The sequence below is a fragment of the Ambystoma mexicanum genome, chromosome 6p, assembly GCF_040938575.1.
Source record: "Ambystoma mexicanum isolate Mex_15411 chromosome 6p, UKY_AmexF1_1, whole genome shotgun sequence".
Classification (NCBI taxonomy): domain Eukaryota; kingdom Metazoa; phylum Chordata; class Amphibia; order Caudata; family Ambystomatidae; genus Ambystoma; species Ambystoma mexicanum.
In genome coordinates this window covers 339,433,586-339,455,338 of record NC_090935.1, presented here as the reverse complement: position 1 = coordinate 339,455,338, position 21,753 = coordinate 339,433,586, and the positions used below count along the sequence as shown (strand labels likewise).

General features: G+C 48.1%; 1 protein-coding gene across 5 annotated transcripts in view; it reads left to right on the top strand.

The window, feature by feature from the left end:
* The window catches only part of AMACR (alpha-methylacyl-CoA racemase), an 809,944-nt gene that overhangs the window by 232,559 nt on the left and 555,632 nt on the right, over positions 1 to 21,753 (top strand). For all 5 annotated transcript variants that reach the window (XM_069627095.1, XM_069627093.1, XM_069627094.1 and 2 more), the window contains one exon: positions 8,270 to 8,525. In XM_069627095.1, the coding sequence (XP_069483196.1) occupies positions 8,279 to 8,525 (247 nt within the window). In that variant the 5' untranslated portion in view covers positions 8,270 to 8,278. The remainder of the gene's footprint in view (positions 1 to 8,269; positions 8,526 to 21,753) is intronic.

Genomic DNA, 21,753 nt, shown 5'->3' with positions numbered 1-21,753 from the left:
TCGTGGTGGAGTGGTCATTCCCGCTGCTGTACGCGTTTCCTCCAGTCCCCGTCATCCCGCAAGTGCTGCGGAGGTTACGGAAGTTCGGTTCCAGGATGATCCTCATTGCTCCGGCGTGGGCTCGGAGGACGTGGTACCCGGACCTTCTCGACTTGTCCATCTGCCCTCCACGTCGTCTTCCCTACCGAGACGATCTGCTCTCACGGGAGGGGAGTCAGGTTCTCCATCCAGAGGTCAGATCCCTCAACCTTCACGTTTGGCTTCTGAAAGGTTGAGGTATAAGGATTGGGACCTCCCTGAAGACGTGATGGAGGTGTTGCTTTCGGCCCGAAGGCCAGCAACTAAGTCTCTGTACCGTTGGCGTAAGTTCTGCGACTGGTGCAGAGTTCAGAATGTGGATCCTTTTGCATGTGATATCCCCATGGTTCTGTCCTTTTTACTTTCTTTGGCCCCAGGGGCTTGCAAGTGGGTACCATTAAAGGTTACCTGGCAGCGCTGTCCATCTTTAAGCACTCGCCTGAAGAGTGTTCTTACTTTAAGATCCCTTTAATTTCACAGTTTCTGAAAGGGCTCACTAATGTGTTCCCTCCGTCACCTTTCCTGGTGCCCGGTTGGGATTTAAACCTTGTTCTTAGGTTTCTTATGGGTGCTCCGTTTGAGCCTTTACATTCTTGCCCTTTGAGGCTGTTAACTCTGAAAACTGTGTTTTTAGTTGCGGTTACTTCCGCTCGCAGAGTGAGTGAGTTACAGGCACTAGCAGTTAAGCCACCCTTCACTGTATTTCACAAGGACAGGGTTGTCCTTCGAGTTCGTCCTTCTTTTCTTCCGAAGGTAGTGACGGAATTTCATTTGGCCCAGAAGGTGGTTCTTCCGGCATTCTATCCTCCTCCGCATCCTGGTAAGGAAGAGGAGAGGCTCCATAGGCTTGATCCTAGGAGAGCTTTAAGCTTTTATGTTTCACGCATGTCCCGGGTCAGAGTGGACGATCAACTCTTTATTGGTTACGCTGGGAAGCGTTTGGGGCAAGCTGTGACGAAACAGACTTTGTCTCGCTGGATTATTTTAGCCATCTCGGAGTGTTACCACTTGGCGGGTAAGGACCCGCTGGCTGGCATGCGGGCCCATTCTACCAGGGGTGTGGCTGCATCTACTGCCCTGCAGAGGGGTGTTCCTATTCGCAACATCTGTGATGCAGCCACCTGGGCCTCAGTACATACATTTGTACGTCACTATTCCCTCGATTCCATCCGAGGGCAGGATCTGGCCTTTGGCAAGGCGGTCCTTTGCTCTGCTATTTGATTGGCTATTCTAAATTTTGATTCTAAATTCTTTCCCTCCTCCTTGCTCTGGCACTGCTTTGGGAGTCTGTCATAGATATGGAATACGTCGGAGGACCCAATCCCCTCGAAGAACAAGTTACCTGGTAACGTTCTTTCGATGGGATGGTCCGACGATGTATTCCATATCGCTCCCGCCCTGCCTTCCCCCGCTGCAGAATTTCTTTTGCGATTGCAGCTTACGTTCCCCAAGGCTTTGTGTCTGACTGGCAGTTGACTTATGTCACACGTTCTGGGGGAAAAAACTACAACTGAGGCTACGGGCGTCGTGCGTCCTACTTATCACATCGGATGACGTCGGACGTCGGAGGAGGTCCTCGACGATGGCGCATCGACGCAGGACGCAGACGCCGAAAAAAGTTTCCGAAGCAGCACAGCTGTGGTGATTACATGTCATAGATATGGAATACGTCGTCGGACCATCCCATCGAAAGAACGTTACCAGGTAAGAAAGTAACTTGTTCTTCTAGTGGATTGGAAGGGATACTCAGCTTGTGACTGCACTTGGGAACCACAACAGCATGTACACGCACCTCGTCTAGTGCGTGCTTTTTACGAGAAGTTCCCTTGGAAGCCTGGGGCCCTGGGTCTTCCTGGGAGGGGTCATAGTGTCACGCTACTTACCTGGAGACCGGGGTCCTCTGCTCCTACTCGTTCTCCTCTCTTGGCGGATCTACCCGCGCTTCCGCTTGCGGGGATCCGCCATGGGGAGAGCTACTGGGGTTCCCGTCGGGAGTCCTCTGCGCATGCGCGGGACACCACGGTCTCGATTCCGCACATGCGCAGTTGATTGGGCTCTCTCCACGGCGAGTGCTCGTGTTCCGAGCCTCGCTTTGGATGTGCCGGCACCCAGTAACGAGGCGGCTTGCGTTTCAAGCCTCTCTCGGGTGCCGGCCATCCTATAAAGCGAGTCCCGATCAGGGGCAAGTCGCGGCTCAACGCGGTTTGCCCTGATCGTGTTTTCGCTCGTTTTGCTACCTTCCAGTTCCGGCCTTACTCTGTCTCCAGCTTCTGTGTAAACCCTTCCCTGGGTTCCTGCCCCTGCAGCTTTTCTGGTCCTTCTCCCTTTGGGGTCTTGGGGTTCCTTTTGGGTTCCTGAGTTCTTCCCTTGGGTACTGTTTCGTTTTCCCTGGGTTCCCCTTCTCAGTCCTTTCCAGTCCTGTGCCTGGGTTGGTTTCCCAGTCCTGTTCCTGGGTTGGTTTCCCAGTCCTGTTCCTGGGTTGGTTTCCCAGTCTTGTTCCTGGGTTGGTTTCCCAGTCCTGTTCCTGGGTTGGTTTCCCAGTCCTGTTCCTGGGTTGGTTTCCCAGTCCTGTTCCTGGGTTGGTTTTCCAGTCCTGTTCCTGGGTTGGGTTCCCAGTCCTGTTCCTGGGTTGGGTTCCCAGCCCTGTTCTTGGGTCTGGTTCCCACACTCTGCCTGAGCCATCACCTGTTTCCTTTGGGGCATTGAGTCTCCCAGCTGCTTCCAGTCGGATCTACCACCTGCCTGCCATCCTTGTTCCTCCAGTGGTTGCGGTTGTCCGGCTCTACCACCAACTTCGGACTTCAGTCTTTGGACATTCGACATCTGCCTCTCCTGTCAGTGCTTGCACTGTCCTGACGCCACGCAAATCAGGAGAGTGCGTCCCGTGGCGTTGGGAGTCGGTCCATCTTCCACCTTGTTAAAACCTTGGGTGGCGGAGAGGCCGGTTCCTCGCGTCATACGCTCGTCAGTCTGGCTGCCACGTAAAGATCTTCTTCCAAGTCTTCAGGTACGCTTCACTCACGTGATACCCAGCTTAACAAGTAGTGACGGACGCCTCACTCACGGGGTGGGGAGCCCATACCAACGATATGACAATCAGCGGTCATTGGTCTCCATCAAAGTCCAAACTAGATACCAATCTTTTGGAGCTCAGGGCAATCAAACTAGCACTGAAGGGCTTCCTGCCCTCCGTATGGGGATAGAATGCCCTGTTAATGACAGACAACACAGTGGCTGTGTATTTCCTCTACAAGAGAGGTGGTGTAGGGCCACTACCACTGTGCAAAGAGGCAATGCAGCTCTAGTACTGGGCAATTCAAGGAGGAATCTCTCTATCAGCAGTTCACGTAGCCGGAGAGAACACGCCTGCGGACTCTGAGCAGGCATAGCACAGTCTCCCACGAGTGGGAACTAGTGCAGGAAGTCCTTTAAGAGTTCTTCAGCCTTTGGGGGAACCCCTCAAGTGGATCTGTTTGCGAAGAGTGTCAACCGGAAGTGCGAACTGTACTGCTCCAGGTAATTTCCCCCAAGGAGCTCTAGGAGACGCGTTCGTAGTGGAATGGGAGTTTCCACTCCTGTACGTGTTTCCACCAGTCCCTGTCATTCCTCACGTGACCAAGAGGTTTAGAAAGTTGGGGAAACGCATTATTCTAATTGCCCTGGATTGGGCCAGGAGAATGTGGTACCCAGACCTCCTGGACATGTCCATCTGCCTTCCAATGCGTCTTCCACAAAGAGAGGACCTTCTCTCGCGAGAGGAGGATCGGGTTCTCCATCCAGAGGTCAAGACACTCAGCCTTCACGCATGATTTCTGAGAGGCTGAGACACACTGGTCCTCCCAGATGACGTAATGGAGATTTTGCTTTCGGCCAGAAGGCCCGCAACAAAGACCTTGTACCTTTGCCGTTGGAACAATTTCTGCAGCTGGTGCAAAGATAAGAATGTAGACCTTTTTCTGTGCAAAACACTGGATGTTTTATCCTTTCTACTATCCTTAGCCAATCTGTGGCTACAGGTTGGAACTATTGAAGTCTGTTTGGCGTTGCTGTCCATCTTTAAGCGCTCGTAGGAGGAATGTTCATAATTCAAAATGTCAATGGTGACTCCATTTCTAAAGGTGCTTGCCAATGTGTTCCCCCATCTCCTTTTCATTTTTAAATTTTTGACCTTAATCTGGTAATAAAATGTCTAATATTTGCACCTTTTGAATCTTTACACTCATGTCCATTAAGGTTGTTAACTTTTAAAACGATTCTCTTGGTAGCTCTAACTTCTGCCCGAGTGAGAGAATTGCAGGCACTTTCATCCAAGCCACCCTTTACTATCTTCCATAAGGGTTGTTCTGAGGGTTAAGGCTTCATTCTTACCCAAAATCATTTCTGATTTTCATGTAGGACAGAAAATAGTTCTACCTTCTTTCTATCCCCCACCTCTACCTGGCAAGGAGGAGGAGAGGTTTCATAGGTTGGATCCTCGCAGAGCTCTGAGCCTTTATATATCAAGAGTATCAAAACTCTGCATTGATGATCAGCTTTTCATGGCTATAAAGGCCACAAACTGGGTCAGGCTGTTAGAAAAACTTATCCAGATGGATTATTCTGGCAATTTTGGAATGTTAGACTGGCGGGCAAGGATCCTCCTGAAGGATTAAGGGCCCATTCCACCAAGGGCATGGCTACCTCTACAGCCCTGCAAAGGGGTGTACCGATAAAAAGTATTTGTGACACAGCAATGCGGTCTACTATTCACACGTTCACAAAACATTACTGCCTGGAGTCTTCCCTCGGTTAGTATGGGAGCTTTGGACAAGCAGTCCTGCGTTTGGTTCATGAAAACCATTAAAAACAAAATTCTACTCCCTCCACCAAATCTAATGCTGCTTTGGAGATCAAAGATGAGGAATACGTGGGAGAACACAATCCATTAGAAGAACAAGTTACTTACCTTTGTTAATGTTTCGACTGGATATCCTCCCATTTATTCCTCATTGCCCTCCCAACCTACCCCACAGTAGAATTTCCCATGCTATTACAGATTTTGCTCCTTTAAAGCTGAGCACGGTCAAACCTGTGGTTATGCAGATATTTCTACTATAAGAAAACAGAACTGAAGCCAACGGGCACTGCGTGTGCTATATATGCCTTTGATGACATCATCCTCGAGATGAAGGCCCTTGAGGGACATTGAGTTGACTGTATCGACGCACAGCTCCCTCTGCCGAAAAAATGTGCCAAAGCAGCTGAAGCTCGATATTGAATATCAAAGATGAGGAATACGTGGGAGGAACATCCAGTCGAAAGAATGTTACCTGGGGTAAGTAACTTGTGCTTCTCTGTCAAAGAAAATACCTCATAACAAGCAATTCCGAGCTGTGCTGAGTGGCCCGCTAAGTAGTGGCCTGACTCTGTATTAAAACAATGTGAAACTCTATAATTGCAAACAGGAAGTTGTTGGGCATATATTCTCTAGTAAAGAAGTGTCAGCCAGCCTTAAAAGGTTCAGGACATCAAGTCTGACACGGCACCCAGAAATATATAACAGGAGCACAGATTCATAGAGATGGTGACATACTGTGGCTGATTGTATAGTATATCTTCTGATGGTACACAACTGCTTAGAGAGCTGCTAAGAGCCTTCTGAATGCAGGAGGACCACTGCTCATGAAACCATATTCATACTAAAGATGAACACCCTCCTGCCGCTTATAACCCAAAGGCAACTCTGACCTGCAATGGCAAAAAAGAGCAGAAAAGTGACAACTCAACAACATGAATGGCTTGAAGCGGCTCACTGGTCAGAAAAATTGAAACTAGCAGAAAATGGCCACTGTACCCCTGAAGCAAGAAAAGGAACTCGAGTGCTGATGAACATTATACACAAATTCTCAGTAGCAGCTGAAGATTGTGCTACCAGAAAACCTGTCACAGAGGGCTGTGCTCCTCATGGTTGCGGCCCATCAAGGAGTTATTAAATTAGAGGCGAGTATTCGGGAAAAACAAGGGCCTCGGGCATTATATATCATTTTGAGGCAGATTAGCACAATGTATCCAATGCCAAACAGGAAGTGGTCATATCCAATGCCAAGCAGGAAGTGGTCATAGGCCTTCACCCACTCTTACTGCAAAAGAGACTGCAAGAGTATCTGAATGCTTTCCTCCCTTGAAAACCATGTGTTGCCTATTACAAAGAAAGGATTGGAAACCAATCCAAACTTTAACCTCTAATCTTCATACGATTCAATGAGATTTCCAAAAGTAATTTTGTGGTAATCACGTCGAATGCCGCAGAGGAGTCAAGTAAAATCCGTAGTAAGAACCACCATCAACCAAGGTTTTAAAAATTGCATCTAGTATGTGTAGGGTAGCAGTTTCTACCAACCTATATAATTGGATAGGGAATCCAATTCCACATTTACTTAAGTAAATCAATCCATTTATTTAAATGGAAAGGGGAAACAATATTTGATTTAGCTAATGCATGCCATAATTGGTGCCAGTTATGATATGGCATTTATAACACCCCTATACACAAGTGTTTCAAGGCGTGACGAGGCAAGGGAGTGGGAACAGAGGGAGGACAGAGACAACGATCTTACTAAGGCAGGTGACATTGAGATTGTGCAAGTGCAGGGGAGGGGGAAAGGGATAGTGCAGGAGGGGAGGAGGTGGGGGCAGTGCAGTACATCGAATCAACAGTAATAATAAATAGAATAAATAAAACAATTTTGTTTTTATTTATTTGTTTATATAGCGCCAGCAGCTCCCAAGCATCAGGGCACTGACATGCAGATGTGGGGACAAAACACATAAAATCACAGGACAAGGCGCTCAGTACGTCATTAGGGTATCCTTTTCTTAGGACCGGTTTACCATTTGAACAAATGTGTCTTGAGTTTTCTCTGGAAGCTTGTGTGTTTTTGTTCTAGTCTTAAAGAGATGGGCAGATTGTTCCACATCGTGGCTGCTTTGATATGGAAGGCTTTCTCAAGTCTGTTAGCCTTTTTGAATCTGCCAATTTCGATTTGACCTTTGAGTCCAATCGGAGAGCCCGTCTTGGTACATTCGTGACCAGTTTGGTTTTCAGGTAGGACGGGGCAGTCCCGTGGATGCATGTGTGTGTCAGCGTCATAGCCTTAAATGCAATTCTTTACTCAACCGCTAACCAGTGTAGATTCCTTCTATCCTCGCTTATGTGTTCGTTTGTGGACTTCCTTTTTATTATCCTTACTGAATTATTTTGGATAATTTAGCATTTGGCGATATGGCCCTTATTTGCTCCCAACATAAGGGCATTGCGGTAATACAGCCTTGATAGGATGGTGGCTCTGGCTATTGAGCAATTGTCTTCGCTAAGGTAGGGGCGGATTGACTTGAGGAGACAAAGGTGGTATGCGCAGTTCTTATTTAATTGGAGAACATGGGCTTCAGCACTCATGGACGAATCCATGTACATCCCTAATGTTTTTACTCCGTCTACCACCTTGATTTGGATGTTCTTTATGTGGAAGGATTGATATGAGCTGTTAAGTTTGGCTCTGGCATGGCTTGGACCAAAGACCATTAGCTCCGTCTTATTTTGCGGGCAGCTGGTGGCAAATGCAGGGGTAACTGCAGACACCAAGTGTCCAGAGCTGGTAGGGGATGTAGGTATACAGAAGCAGCCCCCAAGTGCTGAGGTTACCCGGGAGGCAGTGCAGGTGTGCAGCTGGTGGGGAGGGGACCTGGGCCCGAGGTCAGACGTTTGCCAGGTGACCAGTGCAGTTTTAGTTAGTTCAGCAGGGGAGAGGAGGAGAGAAAGCAGAAGCAAAGAGGAAGGTCTTGAGGTGCTTCCGGAAACGGAGATGGTTCTCCTCAAGTTTCAGGGAGGCTGTTCCAGAGGGAGGCCGCAGCCGAAGTTGCCATGCCAACAACATATTCAGCTTTCCAAAACCCCTTCTCTTAAAGTGGCCATGTTATTGTAGAAGGTTCAAGTCCATATAGAAAAATGTGAGTTCTCCCAGATTCCGATGTGAAAGTGTTTCTCAGTAATCTGTTAGAGATTTTGCCTGTGTTGTTGTTATTCAGTTTACTGAATGAGATAAGTCAATCTTAAATTGTTTCTACTACTGATGTTTTTGTTCAAAGACTATTCTGTTGTGTTTCCATCAGAGTACTTGAAAGATCACACTGTGTTTTTGTTTTTCCTTTCAAGGAAAGCATAATGGCCTTGGCTGGGGTACGTGTCCTAGAGCTAGCCGGTTTAGCCCCAGCTCCCTACTGCGGAATGATACTTGCAGATTTTGGGGCCCATGTGATCCGAGTTGACAAAACGAGAAGCCCCATGAATGCTGATACACTAGCACGTGGGAAAAGATCAATAGCCTTAAATCTGAAAAGCCCTGCGGGAGTAGCGGTGATAAAGAAATTATGTGAAAAGTCTGATGTACTTATTGAACCATTTCGTCACGGTAAGATGCTGCTTTGCAATGTAATGGTGAAAAAACTATAATTGATGGAAGAAATTATTTCACAATCGGATTGTCAATCTTTGTCATATAGCCATAAATATTCATTTAACAAACATTTGCAAAATGTATTAGACTTACCCCTTTGTTATCAAGAGTTTTGTTTCAGAAGACTACAGAATCAGTAATTTTAACACCATACATGTATTGTGTGACAAAGTGGTTTGCGCTATGACAAGTTCACACATGTACAGCTTTATGTATACATATTTTCCTGAAGCAGCTCTTCCTGAAGATAACATGCAGTGATTGTTTTAGAATAAGATTAATCGCTTGCTTGTTGTCATTTGTCTGTTATGTGATCTCGAGTCGCTCCCAAACCACAAGGACATCTTATATTGAAAGAGCTCAGTCTTCTAATTGCCTAAAGCTCCCACTGTCACGGTTAGGATGTATTAGAAACATTCTTGTGTGTTCCCGGTCTGTTTCTGTACCTTAAAGTGACATTTTACCTTTTGGGACAGTGGCCTCCTATTTCTTTTTTTTAAATGATCTTGTGATTCCCCCTTCTTTGGTGTGATCCATGTATCATATAAAAATGACACCGGTGTTCTGCTCCTGAAAGAAAGTGTAGCTTGTTCATATAATTGCTAAATATTATCTTACTCCTATCCTGGCTACTTTGTAATGAGGTCTTACTTTTGTGGCGCCTGAGGGAGCTGGCCAGTAGTGGGTGGACATATTGATGGCAATAGTGGAGCATATTCAGTGGACGAAATATGTATTTGATGAGCCAGGGGCAAAACAGGGTGAGCAGGAAATTCTTCTGTGGAACAAGAATGCACCAACTTGGGCTTGGGGTTGTCGTCAGGATCACCAACATTAACTTAAATGGTTTCAGTCCCATTGTTACTCTCTTATGGAATTATAAAATAACCAATGTTGTAACAGGAGGGTGTGTTAGACATGGCTTAGATCATTTGGTAGATTCTGAACACAGCCGTAGTGGAAGCAAAAACCATATTCAACATGTGGGATGCCTCCAAAGAATCCACAGTTGTCTCTTTTAATTACCGCTTTGAAAAAACATGAGTGATTGGAAGTGGCTGGGAATCCTAGAGCCAAAAGCCTTGTACAGAGAAACCTCAGCCTCCTCTTTTCTTGCAATGGGATGCTGGAACGGACAGCAAGATGGAGACTGCCGAGCGGGTGGCCCCAATTGCCGGGTCATTGAAAAATGTCTTAAAAATAGCAAGTGGCCAGGATGTTTAAGACCGAGGATTTTTAGTTGGTGTTAGATTTTGAGATCCATCAGTTGGCTATTTTTATTTATTTCTTTTTATTAGTATTTGGTTTACCTGAAACCTTTCACTTAGAATATGAAGAATTAAAACAGAAACAAAGACACAAAAACCACAATTAAGTAGCTTCCACCAAAACAGGCTTTTAAGGCGACCCAAAAATCCTATAACACTTTGATCGTAATTCTGTTCTGCGTTGCAATAATTTAACGAAGGACTTTAGGCGTGTGTGAGAATGGATCCATCCTCCTGGGATGCATCCCAATTAAAGCCCTTTAAATCACCGTAGGGGGCCCTTATATTTACTATGCCAACCCCAGGAGGCTGTTGTCCATAAATTTGAGCAAGGCAGTGATTTGAGACACACTTTCACCACTTATGAGACTGAACCACCGTTCATATGGTGACAACGAGGCAAATCTATTACGTATTTTGCCCAGGTGTAGTGTTCTCTTCTCGGTTAGCCCCTCGTAGCACATCATTAAGTGGTAGAGTGATGCTCATTTGCAAAATCTACAGCTGGCATCCATTTCCTGCCACTGTTTCTGTTTCCTGTTTATCAATACTTTCTTGATAGGGAGTAAGTACAGTCTAAATCTCATAAGTTTCACTCGCAGTGTACTACATGGAAACAATTTTAGATAAGCCGGGGTGAAATTCCCTCAGCTGCATTCCACCCTGAAGATGCAATAGGATTTATACTACTCCATAGCCGAGATGGTGTCATCCCAATCTTTCCTCCAAAGCTTGTTTTTAATAGCGTCCGGGTTTTACAACGGGTCTAATTCAGAACAACACCTTTAAGATGTTAGTGCACGCTGAGGACCAGGCGTTTAGAATAGGTACGGTCTTAGCCTCTATGGCCTCTTTCAAGATCCTAAACCCACGAATTGGAGGATCCATTCGACGCATTCTGTACAGCGACAGAGTTTTCCACTCAATCATTGCACACAAGGAGGTTAATCCCAGTCCATACCCAATTGTAGGCTTTGGGGTGCACTGTGGTAGGGCCAAAACTCTCCTCCAAATCCTACCCTCCAGTGCCATCCACAATACACGGTCCGTAGCCAGGAAAACCTCTGCTCCATAAATGGCAATAGCCATCACCTTTACCTTAATAAATTGGATCACCGGGATAATAGAAAAATAGACGTATATCTTCAACAGGATTCGTGCTTGGGTTGCTAGGTGTGCAAGGTGTGTTACCCTCTTCTTTTTTTTTTTTTCTTTTCTTCATTTTTTTAATTGGATTTCAACAACAAAATATCATAAACATAGGCATTCATCAAGAAAATTATGGCAGTATTGACAATGGCAGGTAGCAAAGTCATAAGGGTCCCTTGGGTACACCCGAGAGTCAGAAAACGGGTGGCAGTTCTGGCTATGTGATATGTCCCTGGATGAGGAGAGGGGAGAAGGGGAGGGAAGGGCGATAGGGGGGAGGGGATATCTCTCAGTACACGTCTAGCCATTTTCACCATATCTTTTCAAATTTTCGGGGGCAGCCCCTCGCATTGTTGATGCGGCATTCCATACATGCGTACCTGCTCAGTTCATTGATCCAACGATTCAAGCATATTGAGTCTGCCGAGCCCCAGGTTGCAGCGATCAGCCGTTTCCCTGCTCCCAATGCCACCGCTAGGAACGACTTTTCATATTTAGTGAGGTCGACCTCCCCCCCCCCCAGATTCCCAAGAGTGTCATTTTGGGCTCTTTTGGAAATTGATACACCTAGTATGTTGGAAACCGTATTGATGCATTCATCCCAGAAGGTTTGTAGCACCTCGGTCCCAAATAATGTTAAAAAAGGTACCCGTCTCCAGTTTGCATCAGAGACATGTCTCATCTCCGGTCCCTCCCCATCTGGTGAGGGCCATGCGAGGATAGTAGGAGCAGTGAAGTATTCTGAGTTGTATCAGTCTGAGTTTGGCTTTGATACCTATCTCTCGGGGGAACATCAATGCGTCTACCCAGTCTTCCGGTTCCAGGTCGCCCAGATCCCTTTCCCATCTCTCTTTCAGCTTACTGAGTTCTTTAGTTCCGAAAGAGTTAAGGGGTTGGTAGAGCGTGGAGGTGGCTTTGGCTGAAATATGTTGCGGAAGAGTGTTGGTCTCTAGGGGGGATCATAGGGGTATAGTGGCTATGTCTGGGAACTGGGTGTGTATGGCGTGAGCCAGCTGTGCATGTCGGTACTGGTCCATCACTGTCAAACCAAATTTGTCATGAAGAGTATCGAACGCTAGTATGCGTCCCTCTTGGATCACGTGTGCCAGTGTGGTTATCCCTCGCTTTTCCCAGTTCTCGAAACAGCCCATTCTCTGTATTTCTGGAAGGTGTGTGTTGTACCATATGGGTTGAGCTAGTGTTGGTTTTGCTCCCCAGCCAATATGTTTATGCGCTTCTGTGACAATCAGGACAGGAGCCGGGGTTGATGCTTGATAAAACTTTATTTCAGCCACTTTTAAATGTTTAGGGATAACCAATAAGGTAGGCTCCTGGATTTGTACAGTTACTTCCCTGTGGTTTTAAGGCCCGGAGTATACGTTCCTTGTGAGGTGTCTCCTACTCACTCGGACCCGAATAGGCCCACCAGTCGCTTCCACACGCCTCTCCTTCTCCCTGCAAAGAGCAACAACATCGCTGTTAGGCCAGTCCCTTTTATACTTAGTCCTAGGCTTAACAGAGGGCCAATCGGGGTCTAGTCCCTTCCCCCTCCCTCTGATCGGATGAGGTCACAGGAGCCCTCCCTCTAGAAATAGAGCCGCCTTCTCCCCCCTCCTCCTCCCTTCCTCCTGTTGGCTGAATCCTGACCTCCCTCCCAGCTTCCCCTTCCCTGGCTGCTATCGTAGCCCACGTCTGCAGCCTGGCTCCTGAGCCCTCTCCAGGCTCCGCCCCACGTGGGTGGTGCAGCAGGGTCTGCCTGCCATGAGGGATCGACATGGCTGGCTGTCATTACAGGTAAGAGGTGGGGTTTAACGGGTCCCCTAACGTTGTACTGGGGTTTTCTGTGAACCCCTCCGACGCTGGGCGGCCGGCCCGAGCCCGGTGCTTGTGTTCCCAAGCCTGGCCGCCGCCCAACGCCTGAGGGAATCGGGCTGTCCCGCAGCATGTTTGACTGTGGGTTTGTGTTGCGCAAGCAGCCCCAGGGCTGGAGTCAGCGGGGGCGTCCTCAAGCCCCCATGACATTCCCCCGGAGTCCTTGTTGTGAGCTAGCCTCGCCCAGGGCGGTTGCCAACGGCACCGGCACTCCCAAGGCACCCCGCCCCACGGCGCCTCTCCCCACACCTCCCTCCTCCAGCTTCCCTCCAGGCATGGCTGATATGGAGTGACATTCTTGATATTTTCGAGGTTCGATTGTTGGTGTGGTATGGGGTGCATAGCCTCGGTTTCAATGCGGATATGTGGTAATGTGGCTTCGGCATGTAGCCAATCATTTGCCACTGCTGTCTTTGTTGCTAGATAGTACGTGCGCATACATCGTAATCCAATGCCTCCCTCCCTTACATAGCGTTGGAGTGTAGTAAAAGCGATTCTGGTTTTGTTTCCCTCCCCAAAGCAGTGTGCATAAGTTCCTGTCTATGCATGCAAAGGTTTCGTGAGGGATGGGGAGTGGAGCATTTTGTAGAACATATAGGAGTCTTGGGAGTGTCATCATTTTAAACACAGCTGACCTGCCCATTAATTATAGGGGGAGCGATATTGCCAGTTAGAGACATCCTTGCTAAATCTGTCTAGTACAGGCTGTAGGTTGAGCTGGAGGTATCTGTCTATGGTCGGGCCAATGCGTATGCCAAGGTATGTGAATTCTCTAATGCAGACGTCGCAAGGGCAAGTCTCGGGGATTGCGGCGTCGCCTCCCTGGATCGGGAAGTAGATGGCTTTTTGCTCATTCACCTTCAAACTGGCAAACTTTCGGTATTTCTTGTGGGTGTGGGACACAATCGGACATGAGGTGAGAGGATTGCTAAGGTATACAAGGAGGTTGTCTGCGTAAAGCGATAGCCGATCTCCTCCCCCTGTCAGGTGAATCCGGACCAGCTTTTATCTGATCAGAGTTTAATTGCTAGTGGCTCAATAGCTAGCAAGAATAGGAGGGGAGAGAAGGGGCAGCCCTGTCTGGTCCCGCAGCCCAGTGTAAACAGTCTAGAAGTCTTGACATTCACCCTGACGGTTGCCTCTTGGGATGCGTATAGGAGTTTAACGCAGGAGATGAAGGCTTGCCCAAAATTCATCCAGCCCATGATTTCCCACAGGGCCTCCCACCCGACTGAGTCAAATGCTTTCTCAAATCGACCGCCAGGAGGGCCAGTAGACACCTGTCTCCGGGGCCCTGTCAAGGGAAAGTTGGACTTTACGTAGGTTCATGCGGGTGGACTTGTTGTGCATGAACCCACATTGATCTGGTTGGACTTGGGACTTGATCACCTTGAGCAGTCTATTAGCCAGTACTCTAGTAAGGGCCTTGTCCTCTCCTTGATCAGCGAGATGGGCGGTAGGAGGCACATTCTTCTGGAGGCTTCCTGGCTTTAGGTATGACCACTATGCATGCTCTTCTGAGGTCCAGGGGGAATGTGCCTTGTTCTTTACTTCGGAGAAACATGCGGTGCATGTGTCCAGTTAGTGTTACCCTCTTTTTCAGTTGGACTATTCTAGGGGTATCATTCTGTCTGGTGTTCGAGATCCCTAGGTAAACGAAGGAGGTAGTAACCTCAATTTGTTCCCAATTTAGGTGCCGTGCCGGGCTGTTTTTGTTTTCTTCCCAGCAGCAGCGTCCAAGATTAGAATTTTGGTTTTAGGCACATTGATCCTGAGTTTGTTAATTTTAACGTACTCCTGTCATTTATTTGGCTGACATTGAAGGCCATGTGCTCCACTGGCCGCCCATTCAACCTCTGCGGGAAAGATCTTGTCTTGCTAGCGCGACTCCTACATTCAAGATGAAAAAGTTAAATCACTCTGCTGCCAGTTGGCAGCCTTGTTTAAGACCGAGCCTTGTTACTATGACCTGTGACAGATTGCCCCTGTTATAGAGTTTGACTCTCAAATTAGTATCGGAATCAAGGGATTGTATTGCGGAGAGCAATCCCCCAGGACAACCACAGCCCCTTTGTTTGTCCCAGAGCAGCTGCGATCAACCAATTCGAAAGCCTGTTCAGGATCGACAAACCCCAGGTATATATATTTTTTGCTCGAGAGGGGCAAGTACTTCAAGATGTTCAATAGGAATATGTTTAGTGCTGTCCCCACTTGTTTTCAAACCCAGCTGGATGGATGTCAAAGCTTGCGGAGTCCAAAATCCACTGCTTCAAACTCTTTAAAAACAGTGCTATGTAGTTTTTGCCAATGACATTCAACAACCCTGTAGTTGGCTGGGTTATCCCGGGCTCGCTTTTTGAAAATAGGCACAATTATATGTGTCTACCATGAGGCTGGGACCCTCCCCGTCTTTTAATCTTGCCAAACAGCACCCAGAGGAAATCTGCCCATTCCCGCGGATTTGCCTTAAGCATTATATTAGAATGGCCATCAGGCCACAGTGCTCTTAGTTACTTGCCTTAGTTATTAGCTGGAGGATGTAATCTTTATCAAATGCCAGAGACCACGAATTCGCTTTAGAAATCTGTGAAACCACCCCACCACCTTCTTGTTACCTAAACAGGTCGGAGTAATGCTTCACCCAATGTTGGTCGGAGATGGCATTCACCTGGACCGCCCTGGCGTCTGACCCCACCTGGTTAATCAGTCTCCACATTTCAGCAATGTCTTTATTCTTCACCTGCACTATCATGGATTGGGAATCGGATAGATCTAGCCTCCATTTAAACCTTCTCAGCCATTTACGATATCTCTGGCGGCGATTCCTCAAATCCTCTCCATTGCTGGCACCAACTACAGTCCGGATTTATCTAAACTCAGGAGCCTGTTTTCATTTTTTAATAACCCTGTGTTTTGGCAGAAAATCAGTTTTTTAGTCGCGCCCCCCTCCCCCACACCCCTACTGAAAAAAAAATCCAAGAGGAGACTAGGGTAGTTTATATCCTTCTGTTCCGACAGCTCACTTGCTTCTTGACTGGGCCCCCATAATCTCTTGCGGAGGCTCTCGATATCCCTAGGTTTCATTCATAGTCTATTATGCCCATGTTGACCTCCACGTCAATTGCAAATCTTTTTTTTAGAGAGAGCCTGCTTGGTGGACCAGCAAACCTATAGGACAGTATGGTCACTATGCACCAAATCTCCAACTTCAAATCTACTAACCAGACCCAAGAGCCTCTCCGTTATGAAAAAATAATCTATTGTACTTGACTTGCCTTCACCTTTCCAAGTGGGTTTCTCTTGGATATCTCCTGCTATCAGACCATTACGTTTATGCAGGTTTCTGTCATGGGTTTCTTGGGCCCACAACTCCCTCTTGGATTTGTCCCCCGCCCTCTTGCCTCCCAGCACTTCAAAATCAGCCAAATTTAAATCACCACAAACAATGATCTCTGAACCTGGATGTGCTTCAAGACAATTGTTTAAGGTGTCTGCAAACGTATCCATGAACAATTCATTGCTGCTGACACCGGGCTTCCAATAAAGGTTATATACGATATAGGAGTCGCACCCCTGGCGGTGAGCCGCTTTCAAAACTACCCGCTGTATATAGGGGTAAGGGTGTTGGCTCCTCCGTACGACTAGATTACTTCTCATGTCCCCCGCCATTAGTAGGTCCAAAGCGGGTCTACCTTTTGAACCCTTTGTGGCTGCATTTAAAATATCTAAGAAGCCTTCCGTTATCGGGGGATCAAGTAGCCATGTTTCCTGCAAGCAAATAAAGTTTGCCTTGTTCGCGTAAGGTATGCCTATACCGAAAAGACGGTTAAAACCCCCGCTGTTTCATGAGATTAATGTAATTCCCTCCACCCCCGGGGCTCGTTCATTCTATTTCATTGGTTTTTGGGCCAGCAAGGCCTCTGGAAGCCAAGCCCAGAGGTTGTGCGGTCAAAGCCCTTGTTTAACATATTCCCAGTGATCTCTTTGCTCTGGTCTTTCAGGCTATCACCCACTGTAAAGGTGTATGTTAAGGACATATGGTCTTTATTATCCTTCGGTTTAGGAGGACGGTTGGTCAATTGAACTTACTCCGGATTAAAATTCCTTGAGATCTCAAGGGTGATCTGCCCCCCCTAAACATGAGACGGGTACCCACCACCCCCCTCTCCTTGGCCCGTCAATCCCTCGCCGCCCACATGGCCCTCCCGAGGATCACCCAGATTTAAGTCAAACCCCAAAGAAAGCTGACCAGCGGCCTCAACCACTAACAGATTTTTTGCGTGGCTAGGTACCAGATGTATGTGCACCCTATCCGCACAATTGTTACAGGGGAAGGCCACAAGATCATTATCCCAAGTTTCGATAGTTCTCTGTTTTGGGATGCAATGGAAGAGTCTTGATCATCAGGTAGCCTGAATGAACATTCCAAACATAATCCTGTTCTTAAGAACCTACAGAGACTTTGGGGCCGATTAATGGAACAAACGTGCGCCGAAAATCCCAGCGCAAGCATGCGCAAGGTGGCACAAGCGTGAGAAAGCAAGTGCACGCGTGCTATTCAAGGAAGGCGCTGCGCGTGTATACCACTGGTTGTGCGCCAAATCGGTGCGTGGTGCACGCGGGCGCACATGTCATCAAACAGCGTGTGCTACGCGCACAGCGAAAGCGCACATAGCGCGGCGCACACAACAAAAGTGGGCGGAACATTGGGCGTAACACGCGGAATGGGGAATAACGCGTGAAAAAGAAGGCGTAACTGGGGAAGTACTGCAGGGAACTACACGGAACGCCCACACGCACGCGAACAACCCATATTCATGGATCCGAATACGGGAAACCTGCGCACGGCAAAAGACGTGCATAGGCGTCAACGTGTCCGCCACAGGAAGGCAGGCGGAAGCGTCCCCGCGCACAGTATAAAAGTGCGCGCAAACAACAAACACGTATATACCGCTACGATGAATGCCCCATTTGTCGCAGCACTGATCGTGGGACACCGCATGAGGAGAAGAATAGCCAGGGCACGCATTTTTTCACCCCGGACAAGCCTTTTTGGGATGCCTGACGACCAGGTCTACAGCAGGTATAGGTTTCCACCTCGTATCATCCTAGACCTGGTCAGGGAGTGGGAAGATGACCTTACATCCCCCACCCTCTGCTCCCAAGCATTGAGCCCCTTGGAGAAGGTGCTCAATGTCCTGGATTTTCCACCACTGGGTAATTTCAGCGGATTACTGCCATAGTGGGGGGGTCTCGCAGGCCACGCAGTCACGCTGCCTACACCAGGTCTTGGCAATCATGACAGCGCGCCCCTCAGTCCGCAGGCACATATACATGCCCAGAACACCCGCAGAAAGGCAGGCCGTTGTCCAGGACTTTTACAGGGTGGCACACTTCCCCAAAGTGCTTAGTGCCATAGATTTCACCCATGTGGCCCTACGTCCACCTAGGCCACTGGGCACATCTACCGAAACCGCAAGCACTGGCATTCCATTAACGTGCAGGTGGTATGCGATGCAAAGGGAATCATCACCTCTGTCTATGCAAACTACCCTGGCTCCACCCATGACAGTTTCATATACAGAATGTCCGTCCTGAGCCGGGCCCTGGAAGCTGGCCAGCATGGCGACACATGGCTCCTAGGTGAGTACAAATGCCTGTGCACATGCATGCATATCCCACACACACACACACAAATACACAAACCCCAATAATCACAACCATCATCGCCTCTCCAGGGGACAGTGCCTACCCTCTCAGCAACCACATGATGACGCCAATCCGGAACCCCACCACACCACCCCAGGTAAGATACAACGCTGCCCATATTGCAACCAGGGCCATAGTGAAGCGCACATTCAGAGTGCTCAAGTCATGCTTCCGCTCCCTTGACCGCTCTGGCGGGCAGCTACTCTATGCACCCCCAGTAGTGTGCAGGATCATTGTGGCAGCATGTGTCCTGCACAATGTTGCAACACGGCAGGGCGTACCGGTGGACATGGTGGTGCCCACACGTCCCCAACAACAGGCACCGGCGCTGCCCACGGGAGGGGACAGGGCACGTGGTGAGGCAGCCCGGACTCAGCTTGTGGCCACGTTTTTCACCTAAACTCCCACCCATGCGGAGTGCACACAGGCCTGGCACATACTAGTTGACAATCGATGATGACAAAGAGACAGTCAACTGTCACAACCTTACCACCCTGAGAATGTTGCCATGCAAGTGCCACATTGTGTGCATCCCTAGCTACTTAAACATAAGCAATCCTGTGTGACCAAAAGGCACACATGCAAGGTGTGAATCACACAGACCTGCAAAACAGGCCATGACTATCAGGGCTATTTAACCCAAACCCTCCCAAACCACAACATGACTTGGCAAGCAATAGCTATACACCAACACAGTACCAATAAGGTACACATTGTGAAAAATGTAAAGTGGCATCACACAATGATGCCTGACATGGAATCAGATGAAATGACCGACCAACAACCTCCCACCGAAAATAAGTCATACCCAAATGCATTCCAACAGTTGTAACATAACAATGAATGCCTGTCTACATGTGCATTGCAAAATCAACACTGCAGCTTCTGTGTGCCGTGCCCACCTCATGCAACACACTGCTCAGCGCACAGCATAGTGAACAGCCATTGTGTGTGACGCACACCCTGAGTATCACATCCAAGTGACAAACTACATCAAAAAGCAAATTACGCATGTACAGGATCCACAATTGGTCATAGATCATGTGCTGCAGGGACACAGTGGGCACCAGAAGGCAAACGGAGTGTACATGTGGACATGGAAGGGTGGTTGTACATGCAGGGGATCATAGAGCGAGTGTGTGGGTCAGTAGGGACATGCTCTCAATATATGCATGTGCAATCAAGTGACCATCAGTTTCCTCTACACATCACATGTGAACATTCACCATGTGTACACCCCAGCATGTCAAGCCACAACTATTCTCTCACACCTGAAAGGTAAACACAACACATGAACAAGTATTGATCAGCAGAATACATCATGTACATAGGATACTGCAATTACAATGTCAGGGTGTGCATCACATTGTAGGGCAAGGCAACTGTCAACAACAAAACACCCCCCTCCCTCACAAATCACCATGACCCACTGAACAACTGCACCTGGGTTATCTAGCCTTCATCCTTGAAGTTCACCTGGCCACAGGATCACCCTTCCCCTTTGTCACCATCTCCCACCTTGTGTGCAAAAAGTGTCCAGCTCCCTCAGAGGCCACCTTGACTTGCAAAAACACCACATCAAAGAGAACTCAAAGCAGGCCAACACAGAAGCCAAGCAAAAAGCCTGAAGGCAGCGAAACAAACCAGAAGACCCTCGAGTAGATGACTTAAAGTAGCAGTACGTCACAAAGCCCAAGTACTACCACAATGACGTAACAACCAAGGTAGCACAGTTAAACGGTTCCATGTGATATTTTTGCCGCAAAAATATTGCCATATTTTTGCAGCAAAAATAACACATGGACCCTGCCGGGGGACACCCCAGCAGCACCCGCATCATTTTTTTATCTGCGGGGGACACCTCTGCATCCCTCGGACCTAATATTTTCAACACCAAAAATATCGCCGTTCCCGGCGATATTTTTGGTGGCGAAAATGTTACCTGATACCAGTTAAACAATGTCACAACAGGATGTGTACCATGTGTGGTACATAAAACAGAATAATGCACCACAAACTAATGTGTACTGTCACTGCTCCCGTGTACAGGTGCAGGAGTATCACAGACCAACCACCCCCACCGTGGCTGGGTGCCTGCAAGGTCAAACTCACACAGGTCTCTGAGACCCTGGTGGGGAAGGAGGGTCAGGGATATGCAGTCGGGACAGGCATTGTTATACTGGATAACCGGGATGAGGGGCAGGAGTGGGGAGTAGGATTCACATGGGAAAGTAGGAAATGCACAAAACTGTACTACTCACATTAACACATACACAAGTAAACCAAACCTGATAATCATGCACATAGTAACAAATTACTCAAATGGAAGACAAAGAGAAACTTATCTCTGGGGTGAGTGCTGGCCTCCTGCCTGCGCACTCTCAGGTCTGGTAACAGGAGCAGTTTAATGCTGCAAAGAGAGCCACAGTTACTAATCTGTGCGTGCCCATAACACACAAACACACCACCATATATGCCCTAAAGTAACAAATTACTCTACAAACAAACAATCTGGTGTGGATGCTTTGTACCCATACGTAACATTACCCCTGTGATGGTTCATACACCGTCAATGCAGTAAGTCATGCGCCGCTGGGTGCATTGCAAATGGAAGACCAATGTGTCACGAATCACACAACATGCAATGTTCTGTGTGTAAGCAGCCAGACGCATATAGCAAGGAATGACTTCTGAACAAGTCGTGTTCCACCATGACCCAAATAAAGTAGGTAGTGCATGTGTCAAATTCTACATGGTAATGAAATGCACTGCACACAAGTCTGTCCCTTGCTGTCTGTCCCTGTGAGCTGCTTCTTGCCATGTCTCGGAATGCTACATGGCTAATAAAAGTGCCTCAACGGACCATGGTGGACCGGAGGGTATGTGCCACTGGCCCTGTAGGTGCCCCAGACAACTTTCCCATCAACTAGCCATTAGTCCACCAACGCATCTCAGCTGTATTGTGCGCTTCAACACCAATATTTGTCCAAGCTCACCGTCAGTGCTGCTACTAAGCATGCATGTGCAACTGGCCAGGTGGAAGGTCTGCTGCGTTGTGGCCCCCCTGTGCTGCTCACCTTGCCTGGAGTCCCTTGAAATACGTCAGCTGTTTTCGGATGTATGAGCGCAATCCCTGTGCCTCTGCTTGCGCACACATGCGCATGTCTGCACCACCAAACGTGTCC